The sequence below is a fragment of the Macaca mulatta genome, chromosome 16, assembly GCF_049350105.2.
Source record: "Macaca mulatta isolate MMU2019108-1 chromosome 16, T2T-MMU8v2.0, whole genome shotgun sequence".
Taxonomy (NCBI): domain Eukaryota; kingdom Metazoa; phylum Chordata; class Mammalia; order Primates; family Cercopithecidae; genus Macaca; species Macaca mulatta.
Window position 1 is genome coordinate 73,478,768 of NC_133421.1, and position 13,715 is coordinate 73,492,482.

Sequence of the window (13,715 nt, forward strand, 5' to 3'; positions counted from 1 at the left end):
TGCAAATGGCAATTTGGCTTAGTGAACTCAGCAAGAGTGAGATCTCTAGCGTCATTCTGGTCTTTTCAATAAACTTGCTTTGATTGTAAAAGAAAAGGCTGCTCTTATACTTTCTGGGATTTGGCCTGAGAAGGGGAAATTTCTTAAGGGGAAAATATCCAACAGAAGGCCTGTGCTGTCACATGGGAGATTTTACAAAAAACTGATTCTCGTTAACTTTTCTTTCATTATTCAAACTATATAGGCTATGAGAAGCCCTTTGTATTCTTCTTCCTTCTATACTCCTGCCTTCCAGATAAATTCATGTTTGGAATAGTGACCTGGAGTGCCTCTAGCTGCAGATTTCCTTTTTGGACGTTTTACTGACCACCCTTTCTGGTTTCTCTAACCAGGGCACTTCTGGATATCAGCTGTTTTAGGGGTGACTTGGGTGTAAAATCCCAAAGATTGCAGATGAGCTTGATTGCCCTCAGTCTGTGTCCCTTCCATGGTCCTATAATCTGCCCACTTCACTTTTTCACTTTACCTGCATGGCCCTGGAAGGCATGGGAGGATTTGACTCCTAGTGAGGACAGACTTTTAGAAAGAGGCCAAGGAAGGCAGTGGCTGGGGATTACCAAGGTCCTCCCCCAGCGCCTGCCTCTTTAGCTGAAGAGAATTGCTCCTGGTAACGGGCTATTTGAGATCAATCTACTTAGCAGGAACAGACGTTGCATCGTATGTAATGAAAGAATATTCCAGTGTGACTTTACTGAAAAGTGAAAGTATGATAAGTTTATTTTGTTTTTTCTTTAATCAGGTTTAAGTAATTGCATCTATTTACTGATTTTTAGAATGAATAAAGCATGATTCATGTTAATTTTTTGGCCTAATTTTTCCAACAAAAATTATGCCAGTCCAGGCGCAGTGGCTCATACCTGTAATCCCAGCACTTTGGGAGGCCAAGGCAGGAGGATTGCTTGAGGTCAAGAGTTCAAGACCAGCCTGGGCAACATAGCAAGACCCTGACTCTAAAAAAAAAAAAAAAAAATTTAATTAGCTGGGCATAGTGGCACACCTGCCTGTAGTCCCAGCTACTCAGGAGGCTGAGGTGGGAGGATCACTCGAGCCCAGGCTGCAGGGAACTGCACTCCAGCTTAGGTGACAGAATGAGATCCTGTCTCGAACAACAGCAACAACAACAAAATGCTAGCACAGTGTAACATCCTTCACTCCCTGCTTGACTTCTGACCATAAAGAACGTCATTTTTTACAAGAGCGTTCACAGGACTCAGCAGTTTTCCCCAAGGCGTCTCGTGAATCTTTGGTATTCTTCCTCCACCACACCTGCCCTGTTATTTATTTGTCCATTTTTGTCTTTTTCTGTTAACTGGTCTAAATTTGCCAAATACGCATCCGATGGATTGAAAGCAGTTCTTTCCCATGTTGGTTTCATCCACTTTGGCTATGCTATATCCTTAGCAACATTTGCAGTTTTATTTTGCAATGAATTTGCCTTGATTGGCAGATTTTTAAAAATCATATATGACAGCATGACCTAAAGCATTTGAAATTATGGGTGGGGATGGACCCTAGTATTAAATGGGAAAAAATGTTTGAGTTGGAAACTAATTTTATGGAGATTGTTAGTGAGTTTTCATAATTCTGATACTTTGTTTCCCTATGTAATTTTTTTTTTAGTTAATTAAAAAATTTAAACAGAAACAAGGTCTCACTATGTTGCCCAGGCTGGTCTTGAACTCCTGAGTGCAAGTGATCCTTCCCTCTCGGCCTCCCAAAGTGCTAGGATTGCAGGCATGAGCCACCAAGCCTGGCCCCTATGTAATGTTTAACGTTGGAGCTCGGATAATCAATATTCTGAAATTGAAGACCACTCCCCCACCCCCACCCCCACCCCCACTTTTGTGCAGAGAAAATGAAAGGGAGGACCTTCAGGACATTGATTGGAGCAAAAGTGATTCCAAAGGCCTTTTGTTGCTGCATTTGACCAGGGGCCAGAGAAATATTTTAATATATTTAGTTATCTATTACCTCTGCATTGGACCAGGAACTGGGACATTTTTGTTCCGGTATCAGCTGTGCACTAACTAGTTTTATGACTTTAGACAAGTCTTCTAACCTTTCTAGGCCTGTAGTGCTCATCTGTGAAATGAGGCAATACTTGTCTTTGTAAATTATAAATTACAGAGTGTAAACAGAAGCATTAGGGTCCCACCCAAACTCACTGGAAGGCTCAGCAGGGTAGTACCATCTCCAGTACCAGGCTCCAGTGTTAATAAGCCAAGAACATGCCAACAAGAAAAGCAGAGCCTCTGCTTTGCTGTCGTGCTAGAGCTCCTTGGGATGCCAGCCAAGCATTTTTTTTCCTCCTGGAAACTTGCCTTTTAAACTAAGGGGGAGGATGGTACCTTTCTAACCATTCTTCCCACTGCATGGGGAGAAAAAGGACACTTTCATATTTTGACAAAAAGCCCATTTGCTGGCCCTTGCCATAAAAACTGGGTCATTGGGGGGAATTGGGGCTGGGGGGTGTGGCTTCATTGTTTGACTTGCCTTTCAGATGCTGGATCCCCTGAGCAGTGCAGAAAATTCCTTGTCTGGAAGCTGCCAATCCTTGGACAGGTCAGCAGACAGGTATGGGACTGTGGGTGGCTTGGAGGGTAATGCATAGGCATTTTTGGAACTGATGGGTTGAGGAAGAAGAGTTAGCTCTGCAGACCCAGGGTTAAAGCATCATGCTTCTAGGAAAGCCTTCTCCTTAATTTCCCAAACACCACCAGAATGTTATGATTGCATAATTAAATGAATGTAATAATAGCTCATAAAATAGCAGCTCATTTATTAAGTACTTGCTTTGTTCTAAGTGCTTTACATGTTTTGACTTTCCACATAATATATGCCTTTCTCATTCTTTTGGCCTCACTGCTGTAATCTGAACTGAGAAGGAGTGGACTGTCAGTGTTTTAGGGGAAAAACTAAATTCTCATCCATTGTTTTACCACCATTTTTTATTCCAAGTGTTTTTGGTGGAGTAAGAAACTGAAACCCAAAAACAGAATATCCAGAATGCCTAGTGTACCGCGCCACCTGCTTGGTGTGTATATCTCCTTCTTAAACTTTGGGAGGAAACAAGTGATGTCCTTTACATACCAAATAGAAAGGGTATGTTTGGAGAGGCCTTGATATTGATCTGGCCACTCCCTTGCCTCTGCCTCATTATGCCCAAGAGCACTTTTGATCACCTCTGTCTGGGCTTAGGACTGTGTTCAGAGGCTATGGAGCAGGTTTGGGGATTTTTTTACTTTGTGTAACTGATTAATTGTTCATTTGGGTAGTGATATTGTGACTGTGGCTAAATTTGTGCATTGTCTTGCCCAATAGACCTAAGCACTGATGAGCACTGTCTTCCCTTTAGATATCATAGAATACAGTTATGGTTACTTGCTTTCCAATGTGTTGCCTTGTTCGGGGCTTGCTTTCCAACCAGGGGAGTAAGAAGACACAGGCAGGAGTGCCAGGCCTTGCTGTCATAGACTGAGGGCTCTGCCAAGACAGGGATTGACTCTGGCTTTGGACTATCTCCTAAGCTTTGGAGGGGAAAGGGGAGAGAAGAGGACTACGGAAGGTCTAGTAGTTGGGAAACGAGGGGGCAGCCCCCCTGTGCCACTGCCTTGAGAGTTTCAAACCTGTGGCCGCCGCAAAAGGCCAGTAAGCACTCTTGTATAAGGGAAAGGGCCATTCAGGTGGATGCTGGGAAAGATAGCTACATTTACCTGCCTCTGTATTCTTGGGTTTTTTCCTCTGTCCCTACAGTACTTTCTTTTCTTCTCATTGTGAATGACCTGGACTTACTTCCTTGAGGTCCAGCCTGACTTGGGCTCAGGGCTCTCATTTTCCCTTCATGGAATCTGGGAAGGGGCATGAGATCTGGAGTCAGACAAACCTAGATGCAGTCCCAGCTCCACCAAATATTAGTTGAATGGCTTCAGACAAGTCTTTTAACCTCTCTGTTCCTGAGTTTCCCCATCTCCGAAATGGGATGGTGGTGATTAAGCTGAAAGAAAGATGCCTGGTTTAGCAGCAAGAACATAGACTTTGGGGTCAGAGACCTGGATTTAAAGTCTGGCCTTGAGGCACAGTGGCTCACACCTATAATCCCAGCACTTTGGGAAGCCGAGGCAGGCGAATCACCTGAGGTCAGGAATTCGAGACCAGCCTGACAGGCATAGGGAAACCCCATCTCTGCTAAAAATGCAAAACAACAACAACAACAACAACAACAAAAAACAAGTGCAGTGGCTCACGCCTGGTAATCCCAGCACTTTGGAAGGCTGAGGTGGGTGGATCACGAGGTCAGGAGTTCAAGACCAGCCTGGCCAACATAGTGAAACCCTGTCTCTACTAAAAAATAAAAAAAATAGCTGGACTTGGTGGCGGGCGCCTGTAATCCCAGCTCCTTGGGAGGCTGAGGCAGGAGAATCACTTGAACCCAGGAGGCAGAGGTTGCAGTGAACCGAGATCGCCCCATTGCACTCCAGCCCGGGCAACAGTGTGAGACTCTGTCTCAAAAAAAAGCAAAAAAATTAGCCGGGCATGGTGGCACGTGCTTGTAGTCCCAGCTACTTGGGAGGCCAAGGCAGGAGAATAACTTGAACCCAGGAGGCGGAGGTTGCAGTGAGCCAAGATTGCACCACTGCACTCCAGCCTGGGTGACAGAGCGAGACTCCATCTCAAAAAAAAAAAAAAGAAAGTCTGGGGCTGGGTGCGGTGGCTCATGCCTGTAATCCCAGCACTTTGGGAGGCCGAGGCGGGCAGATCACAAGGTCAAGAGATCGAGATCATCCTGGCCAGTGGCGCGTGCCTGTAGTCACAGCTACTTGGGAGACTGAGGCAGGAGAATCGCTTGAACCCGTGAGGTGGAGGTTGCAGTAAGCTGAGATTGTGCTACTGCACTCCAGCCTGGCAGCAGAGCGAGACTCGGTGTCAAAAAAAAAAAAAAAAAAGTCTGGCCCTGTCTTCCTAGCTCTGTCTTTGAGCAAGTAAATAGGACTATGTATACCTAATCTGTAGGGGTGTCTGTGAACTCAGAAACAGCATAGCTGCTCAACAAGTGGATCTGCTATTATGTTATTTTTATTATATGGTATATTTGCTACTTCAGAGCGTTCTGAGGATTAAATGAGAAAAAACTCACTTTAGAAAATAGGTAAGAAAGCAGCAACCTATAAACAATGATGCTGTGGCTATTTTTATTACTCCCTGGGCAAAGGATTCTCTTGGAGCTCTTTTCTTGTTACAGAGGTGGGAAGAAAGGCCAAGGAGGGAGAAGGCTGTGCAGCCAGGCTGGAGTTGGGTCAGATGGGGGAGATTTACCACTCAGGGTGCTGTCAAATTTGGGTCACAGACTAGTGAAGGGAGAGTGGAGAAAGCAGGAGCTGGGGTCAGGAAAGGGCTGTTTCCCGCAAAATCTGCTTCCCCCACCTAACGCTGTGGCAAAGATTAGAAAGGGAGACTGCCTGGATGCCCTGCTGGGTTGCTGTAGAAATGTTCAGGGAGTCCGTTTTTTCTTTTTGTTTTCTCCAGCCCGTCCTTCCGGAAATCACGAATGTCCCGTGCCCAGAGCTTCCCTGACAATAGACAGGAATACTCAGGTGAGTTCACAGAGCCTGGGTGGGCAATGCAGGGGGTCTGGGTGGGGCCTCAGGTGGCTCTGCTTCAACTGTTCTGAGTCAGTAGCTCTCCTTGGGCTTGCTGCTTTGAGGTCTTAGGTGACTTGGGGGCTTGGGGGCTTAAGTGGCTCACATTGACCTACCCAGAAGCCAGTGATTCCCCCATCTTACTCAGATCGGGAAACTCAGCTCTATGACAAAGGGGTCAAAGGTGGAACCTACCCCCGCCGCTACCATGTGTCTGTGCACCACAAGGACTACAGTGATGGTGAGTGCTCCTTCACCTGCTCCCTGCTGGCTGCCTCAAGAAAGGACGAGCCGCCATAAGGAGGGTGGGCTCGTCCATGCAATGCCTGTATTTTCCTTCATTCCTGAGGAATTGTGGCTCAGACTTGAGGCACGGGAGACAGGAAAAAAACAAAAACAGGGAAGATAGTATTTGTAGACCAGAATGCTGCCACTGGGAACTCTGACCTTGGTTGGAGCCAATGGTGTGCTCCAGGGACACCATCTCTCCCATGCCCTCTTCTGCCCCACAGCAGCAGGTGGCCTGGGGCTCTACAGAGGGGTAAGGAGTAGGATACAAGGAAATCGGTGCCTTTGGGTGTGGCTTGGCTTTCCAAGCAATTGGGAGCCCGCGGGCCAGCCATGCACCTTCCCTCTGGCCGGATCTCCCTGAACCAGACTACTTCCTAGTTTCTGCTTTTGTCCTGATTCTTGGAGTGCTTGGGACAGCAGCCTCTGTGGAATGAGTCAGGTGGGAGGGCAGACAGGATGGGCTGGAGCTGGTATTATCTATCACTTCTGGCTCAGACCTGGTTTGTACATTCAGCCTTGTAGCCCGGGGTGTGACTTGCTCTACTCTGGCCCTTGCACCCTTTCAGGCAGAAGAACATTTCCCCGAATACGGCGTCATCAAGGCAACTTGTTCACCCTGGTGCCCTCCAGCCGCTCCCTGAGCACAAATGGCGAGAACATGGGTCTGGCTGTGCAATACCTGGACCCCCGTGGGCGCCTGCGGAGTGCAGACAGCGAGAATGCCCTCTCTGTGCAGGAGAGGAATGTGCCAACCAAGTGTGAGGAGCTGTCCCTGGCTAGGAGGAGACTGCCAAGGCGGTCTCAGACAAGCTACAGGGGCATAACAGCTGGGCCCCTTGGACCCTTAGGCTCAGCAGGTGGTGGCTTTGGCCCACATGCACCACACGGGATAAGCCTTGGAGTGCCTGAAGCCTGGCTCCACTGTTGTGTGATGAGCCTCTTCTCCTCTCTGATCTTTAGTTTTTCCATGTTTAAACTAGGGAAGAGGACACCCTTCATCCCTGCCATATTAAGATATTTAGGGGCTTTGGAAGGAAATGTATTTATCAATGCAGAAGAGCATTTAATCATGACTTCAGCCAATCCTCTGCTTCTTAAGACTCTGACTTCAGGTCCGAGTGACTAGGGCTCTGGGCTTGCTCTAGATTGTGGTGGAGATGCTCTTCTAAGAGAAGATGTGATGGTGCTGGGTGAGGGGGAGCCTGAGCCAGAGGCCCTGTTCCTGGAGAATGAAGGGGATATTCATAAATAATGTACACAAAGTAACTCTTTCCTTCTGCTCTCCTGTAGCTCCCAGTGCCCCCATCAATTGGCGCCGGGGAAAGCTCCTGGGCCAGGGTGCCTTCGGCAGGGTCTATTTGTGCTATGACGTGGACACGGGACGTGAACTTGCTTCCAAGCAGGTCCAGTTTGACCCAGACAGTCCTGAGACAAGCAAGGTACACTTTCCCCATGGTCTGACTTCCAGTTCCCTCCTTTCAACAGAAATGCCTGTCTCACCACACAGAGTAGTTGCTTGAGATGCTGTAGGTTGCTTCCTCTGTCATTCTTCCCAAACTCCCTTTCTGTCCATCCTGGCACCAGCCACAGGGTGAAAGGACTGTGGTCTGAAGAGCACCAAGCACCTGGTGGGAGGGATCAGGTACAAGGAACTAAGCTGATGCCAAAGTACCAAGTAACCCAAACTGAGAGGTGATGACCTGTGCCACAAAGGGGACTCCCTGCCCTCTCCCAGACAAGTATCTCTCCCCAGCCCTCAGCCCAGGAAGGAGCTGTGGGGCTCCTTCACTTGGTCCAGCTCTAAAGGAGGAATCATATGGCCTGGCTTTGCAGTTCAGCTTTCAGCGTGGCTGACACTTCAAGTTGAGTGGACAAACAGCAGTTACCTTAACTAAGCACCCACAGCCCCTTCTCCCACCTCCCTGCTTCCTTCCACCCATGGGAGTGCCACCATCCCAAGGCCTGCCCAGCATTGTGGCCGAGGGCTAGACAGTTAAGAGAGTCCCCGTTTTCTCCAGCTGCAGTTCCCAAGGCAGACCCATGTGAGGCCACTAACTAGGGCAAGCTGAGCTGAACCCAAGCGGGCAGAACTGGGGCCCTGAGAGCTGAGGCGACCACTGACCCCTCCCCTAGGAGGTGAGTGCTCTGGAGTGCGAGATCCAGTTGCTAAAGAACTTGCAGCATGAGCGCATCGTGCAGTACTATGGCTGTCTGCGGGACCGTGCTGAGAAGACCCTGACCATCTTCATGGAGTACATGCCAGGGGTACGTGCCCCTTGAATGCATGTGAGACACACACAAAATAGGGCCTGACCTGGGGGCTGGGGCCTGCAGGATAGGGGTCACTTTGGATAGGAGTTTGAACACCTGAGGCTCCAGAGGCCCAGAGGAGCAAAGTGAGGTGATGGTGGGACTTGGAGTCAGGAGGGCCCCGTCTCAGGCTGCAGTGGGAGTATGAGATGACAGCTGTCCTAGGTCCAGCCCTCCCCTGAGGCATGCAGGGCTGGCCCACTGTCCAGTAAATGCAGCCTTCAGCTGGAGCTCCTGGATTTGGGTGGCGCGCTGCTTGGGAAGGAGTTGTGGTACTCTCTTTTCCAAAGTGCCTGACAGCTCCTGGCAAAATGCCCTGCACAGCCAAATAGGAATTGAACAAATCACTCCTTTGCTGCCATACTGGGGGCTGGAATGGGCTTGCCCCTCCACTAGCCCTGTCCTGAGGGGACTCCTCTGACTCCTTGTGGCTGCCAGGGCTCGGTGAAAGACCAGTTGAAGGCTTATGGTGCTCTGACAGAGAGCGTGACCCGAAAGTACACGCGGCAGATCCTGGAGGGCATGTCCTACCTGCACAGCAACATGATCGTTCACCGGGACATTAAGGGTGAGCAGGGCCAGGATGTGTGGAGTCCCCAGGACCTGGGTTCAAGTCTGCCATTGAGTGCCTGCAGGGGCCAATCACTTAACCATTCTGAACTTGATGAAAAGTGGGACCCCAGTTGTTTCCTTGAGGAACTGGTGAGAAGATTGGTTGAGCAATATGGGAAAATATTGCCTCTACATGTTGACCATGGAGATGGTCATTTGTGTGGTAGATCTGAGATTCCCCTTCATTAAATCCTTTGCCCCTTGCAGTTCATGTCTAATTCAGTGGTAGCCCCGCCCTCTCTACCAGCTCTCAGTGACCTGGGGGTGGAGAGGATGGGAGAAAATGCAAGAGGGTCCAGGGTTGCAGCCTCTGCCCTTTCATGCCTCAGGAGCCAACATCCTCCGAGACTCTGCTGGGAATGTAAAGCTGGGGGACTTTGGGGCCAGCAAACGCCTGCAGACGATCTGTATGTCGGGGACGGGCATGCGCTCCGTCACTGGCACACCCTACTGGATGAGCCCTGAGGTGATCAGCGGCGAGGGCTATGGAAGGAAAGCAGACGTGTGGTGAGCACTGGGACATGCAGAACCCCTTCTCCCACCCAGGCCGTAGTGGCCCTCCATTAGGAACACACCCTGGGGACTTTGTGGCGTGGCAGGAGGGAATGCGCCCAGGGCCCAGGCTGCAGTGTGTGCAAGGGTATTGTTCGGTGCAGTAGCACACACACCAGATGGCTGGTGTTTTTACCCCAGATCAAAGCACACTCCATTAGAGTTGGGAACTTAGGCCATGGAAAACATCCCTTATGTTTGCTAAATCTCTTAAGGAAGCAGGATCCACTCTGAAGGCCTGAACCAGTCTCTCAACAGGAGCAGGTTTCTGTCCCTTCTAGCACTCAAGACAGTTTGCACTTGCTCGACATAACCTTGTGTCTATCCCCTGAAATGGCCCCTAAGTCATGAGAGCTTCTCCCCTTGGAAAGCTATTGTGGTGGGCTGAATAATGTCCCCGCAAAGATGTCCACTGCCTAATCCCTGGATCTGTAAATGTGATTGTATATAGCAAAGGGCCTTTGCAGATAGGATTAGGTTAAGGGTTTTGAGATGGGTGGATTATCCTGGATTAAGGGTCCTTATAGAAGGGTCTCAGGAGGTCAGAGTGGCTAATAGGAGGTGAGACGATGGAAGCAAGAGGTTGGAGTAATACAAGGAGGGGACCATGGGCTACGAAATGCAGGTAGCCTCTAGAACCCAGGAAAGGCAAGGAAACAGATTCTCTCCTCAGAGCCTCCGACAGGAACCAGCCCTGCCGCCACCTTGACTTTAGTCCTGTGAGACTGATTTTAGACCTCTGACCTTCAGAACTGTAAGATGATGCATTTCTGTTGTTCTCCTGCCTCTTAAGTTTGTGGTCATTTGTTAGAGCAGCTGTGGGTAGCTAATACAGTTATTGTAGAGTTCTTTCTATCAAGGCTGTGATTCTCTTTTTCCCAGTTTCAAGAAGTGCCCAGGTGTGTGGTGAGTGTAGGTCCACGAAGCCCAGGTGGACAGGGATCCAAGCTAAGGTATCCGTCAGCTTGGCCTGTCTTGCACCTCATCATGCTCTGAGAAAGGCGCCTCCTTCTGCAGTGGTGGGCAGGACAGCTGGGAGTCTAGGGCTGGCTGAGGGGTGACACAGGGTTCTCTTTCCAGGAGCCTGGGCTGCACTGTGGTGGAGATGCTGACAGAGAAACCACCATGGGCAGAGTATGAAGCTATGGCCGCCATCTTCAAGATTGCCACCCAGCCCACCAATCCTCAGCTGCCCTCCCACATCTCTGAACATGGCCGGGACTTCCTGAGGCGCATTTTTGTGGAGGCTCGCCAGAGACCTTCAGCTGAGGAGCTGCTCACACACCACTTTGCACAGCTCATGTACTGAGCTCTCATGGCCACGCAGCTGCCGGTTGCCCTTTGCTGCATGGCAGGGGGCTGCTGCAGGGCTCAGTGAAGTTGCTGCTTCTCCCAGGCAAGGCTGTGGACCATGGAGTGGCAGCCCAGCCATTGTCGGTCTGTGCCCCTTCCGCCACTGGGGCTCAGAGCCGGGGTGGGGTGGCTGCAGCCTCAGGACTGCGAGCCCCCAGCCTGTCAGATCCAGGAGCTCCAGTGTCCTGAGCTCAGCGTGGAGGGGTAGGGGCTGGAAACAGTGTGCAAGGCCGCCATGGGCCCCACCCTCGGGGATGTGTCCTGACACTGCAATCGGCACCGAAGCCCAGAGGGTCTGGGGGCACGGGACTGATGCCAGGGTATGAAGAGTGTTATTTTCATTCAAAGTGTTATTTTGTTTTTCCTTCCAATGTCTGGAGACCACCGGGGCGTCTCTGGGCTGGATGAGCTCCCAAAAGCCTGAGGGAAAGGCCAGCACTCGCTAGCAGTGGCAGGCAGAGGCCCAGGCTGCCGCCCCCTAGAGCCCAGGTTGGCTCTGCCAGTCCTGTCCTTTACCAAAGATGAATGAAGCAAATGTCATGCTGCCTTATTCAGGGAAGGAGGAGCCTGTCCTGCTTGTGGCATGACCCTGCCTCTCCCAGGCAGGGGCCCGCAATGTGGAACTGCTGCCACTGAGGGGGGATCCAGTTTTGTCAATGCAGTTGTCTCTGTTTTACAAGTCGGAGTCACTCTTACGCTGTACCCAGTTTCTAAACTGGAGACTGTGTGTGCCCTCTGGGTTCTGAATACCCCTGCTGTGGGCTTGGGCCTAGGCTGCATTGGAAAGAGCTGAAGGTTGTGGCCTTTGTGCTCCTGGCCCAGTCTTTGTTCCCCCACTGGAGCAGAAGGGGAGATGGACAACACAGTGGGGGCATCTGGCCCGGCTGGTGCCCTGATCCCAGAGATCCCGAGGAGGTGTCTCAGGCTGTCTCAGTCGTGACCTGCTAGGCCAGAGCCCACTCCATCTGGTAGAAGGGAAAGCCCATGTGCTACCACCAGCTGTGTCCAAAACCGCCAGCTCTCTTCTTCCATAGCCAGCCTTGCCCATCCCCTTGAGGTCTCAGCCCCTTTCCCTTGTAGCTCCTCCCCTGGAGGGGGAATGGCAGCAGGGGTTGGGGAAACAGCATCTCCAAGCAGCTTAGAGTTGGCCGTATTTACCTCAGCCTGGGTGCTGGTCCTTTCTTCCGGCCCCTCCCCTCCAAAATGTGCCTATTGCTAGAGCTCCTCCCTCTCAACACCCAGTTTCCTTGGGAGTTGTCATTAAAGGAAAAAAAAAAAAAGCCAGTGCCCAGGGATGGGCGTCTCCAGGGAGCTGGGGATTAGTGCCAGGCAGCCCTGCCAGCCATGCCTATATCCCCACGGGCACAGAACAAGCCAAAGCCTTCGTTGTATGTTGACGATGCACTTTTATGAATGTAGTTTCTATCGCTGTTTTTAGCCTTTTCACATCATGTAATGTGAGGCCTTGTACTTGTTAATTTATATCTCAGATCATATTTGATGGTTTTTATATATATCAATTCTAGACTGTTACAGGTGATGGACGCCTCGAGAGAGAGAAGAGAAAATGAAAGCAGCTGGTTTTGCAGAAATGTGTGTCGCATGCGCCAGTTGGGCCTGGACCCTCCTGTGTCCATCCCTTTTCCCCCAGGGCATCTATCAGCCCCTGTACCCCACACTGCCCTCTGAAGACAGCACAGGCTCCTGCTTCCACCTCGGCCCTTGCCCAGGGTGGGGCCTGGCCCTCATCTCGACCAAAGCTGCTGTGTGGCAGCTCGGCCTCTCCACGACCCCATCCTGCTGGCTGCACACTCTTCCTGGCCCGCACCCCCATCCCTAGTCCCTGTTCCCCAAGAGGATACAGAGCATGGTGCTGGCTGACTCGACTGTGTCCCAGGTTCAGGCTCTTACAGAGCTCTACCCCCTGGGGTCTTACCTCACTGGGAATGTGTTTTGAAAATGAAGACAAGCCAACAAACCCTGCACTCCAAAAAAGCAAAACAGATCCTAATTTTTTTGTGCCAAAAACTGTGGACATGCTGGCTCAGCATCCTCAGGACCAAGTTGTTGCTTAATTTTAATTTATTGTTTTTTAATAACTAATCCAGATAAAAAGTTGTGGGGCTTCAGGGTGACCTGGGCCCAAAGGTTCTGAAGGGCAGTTTCCTGGCAGCCCTAGGCTTGCTGTGGGAAGGGGCCATGCCATCACTCTCATCATTCCATGGGGTGTGTCTGCCTGGGTCAACTCCACATGGAGAGGCCAGGGCTGGGGACAGTCCGCACTCTGCCGCCCTCCTGCCCCTCCTGTGCACCCCAGCTCTGTGTCTGTTTGAATTGTGGATCGTGTAGCCATGGTTATTGTGGAACTGTGGAACCTGCAGCCATAGTTATTTGACTATATCTTGACCGAGGGCTTGCAGTGCAAAGCCAGGCCAGTGTTGCGCATTACTTACAATAAAAGGGATCATTTATATCAGAGGGGTCCTGTGGCAGTACTTTTGGTTGTGGGAGGTGGAGGTAGGTTTGTGTCTGGCGGGGGCCAGGTATGGTGCCTGGCAACAAGCTTGGGCCTCTCAAGCAGAAGAGAAATTGATTCCAAGTAGAGGGGTCCTGGGGTGACCTGGCTGGTACCACCGTCAGCCCAGAGGTATCTTCCCCTTTCCTCCACTTGCCCCTCCAGGAGCTCCACTGGGGTGGTCCCAACAGGGCTGATTTGTCAAGGTGGCACTGTTGGCCCTCATGACCTGAATGTCACCAGTGGCTGCGTTCCCGGAGCCTTCATGACATTTGATAGGGTCTTCCTGCCCCAGAGGACTTTCTTCAGTCCCACCTTTGCAGGGCAGGGGTCAGGTGCCTCCAAGAGCCACCTCTCTAGTACCCCCTTGTGGTCATCTGCTACTG

The 13,715-nt window shown here is 50.8% G+C and overlaps 1 protein-coding gene across 7 annotated transcripts in view; it reads left to right on the forward strand.

Moving 5' to 3' along the window:
- Window positions 1-13,287, forward strand: part of MAP3K3 (mitogen-activated protein kinase kinase kinase 3) — a 75,498-nt gene extending 62,211 nt beyond the window's left edge. For 4 of the 7 annotated variants that reach the window (XM_077969577.1, XM_015120052.3, XM_077969579.1 and 1 more), the window contains 9 exons: window positions 2,561-2,634; window positions 5,584-5,651; window positions 5,845-5,937; window positions 6,554-6,745; window positions 7,278-7,426; window positions 8,121-8,252; window positions 8,736-8,865; window positions 9,239-9,416; window positions 10,542-13,287. In XM_077969577.1, coding sequence (XP_077825703.1) covers window positions 2,561-2,634; window positions 5,584-5,651; window positions 5,845-5,937; window positions 6,554-6,745; window positions 7,278-7,426; window positions 8,121-8,252; window positions 8,736-8,865; window positions 9,239-9,416; window positions 10,542-10,770 — 1,245 coding nt within the window. In that variant the 3' untranslated portion in view covers window positions 10,771-13,287. The remainder of the gene's footprint in view (window positions 1-2,560; window positions 2,635-5,583; window positions 5,652-5,844; window positions 5,938-6,553; window positions 6,746-7,277; window positions 7,427-8,120; window positions 8,253-8,735; window positions 8,866-9,238; window positions 9,417-10,541) is intronic. The other 3 variants (XM_015120051.3, XM_015120053.3, NM_001257786.1) reach the window with 2 other exon arrangements.
- The last annotated feature ends 428 nt before the right edge of the window (window positions 13,288-13,715 follow it).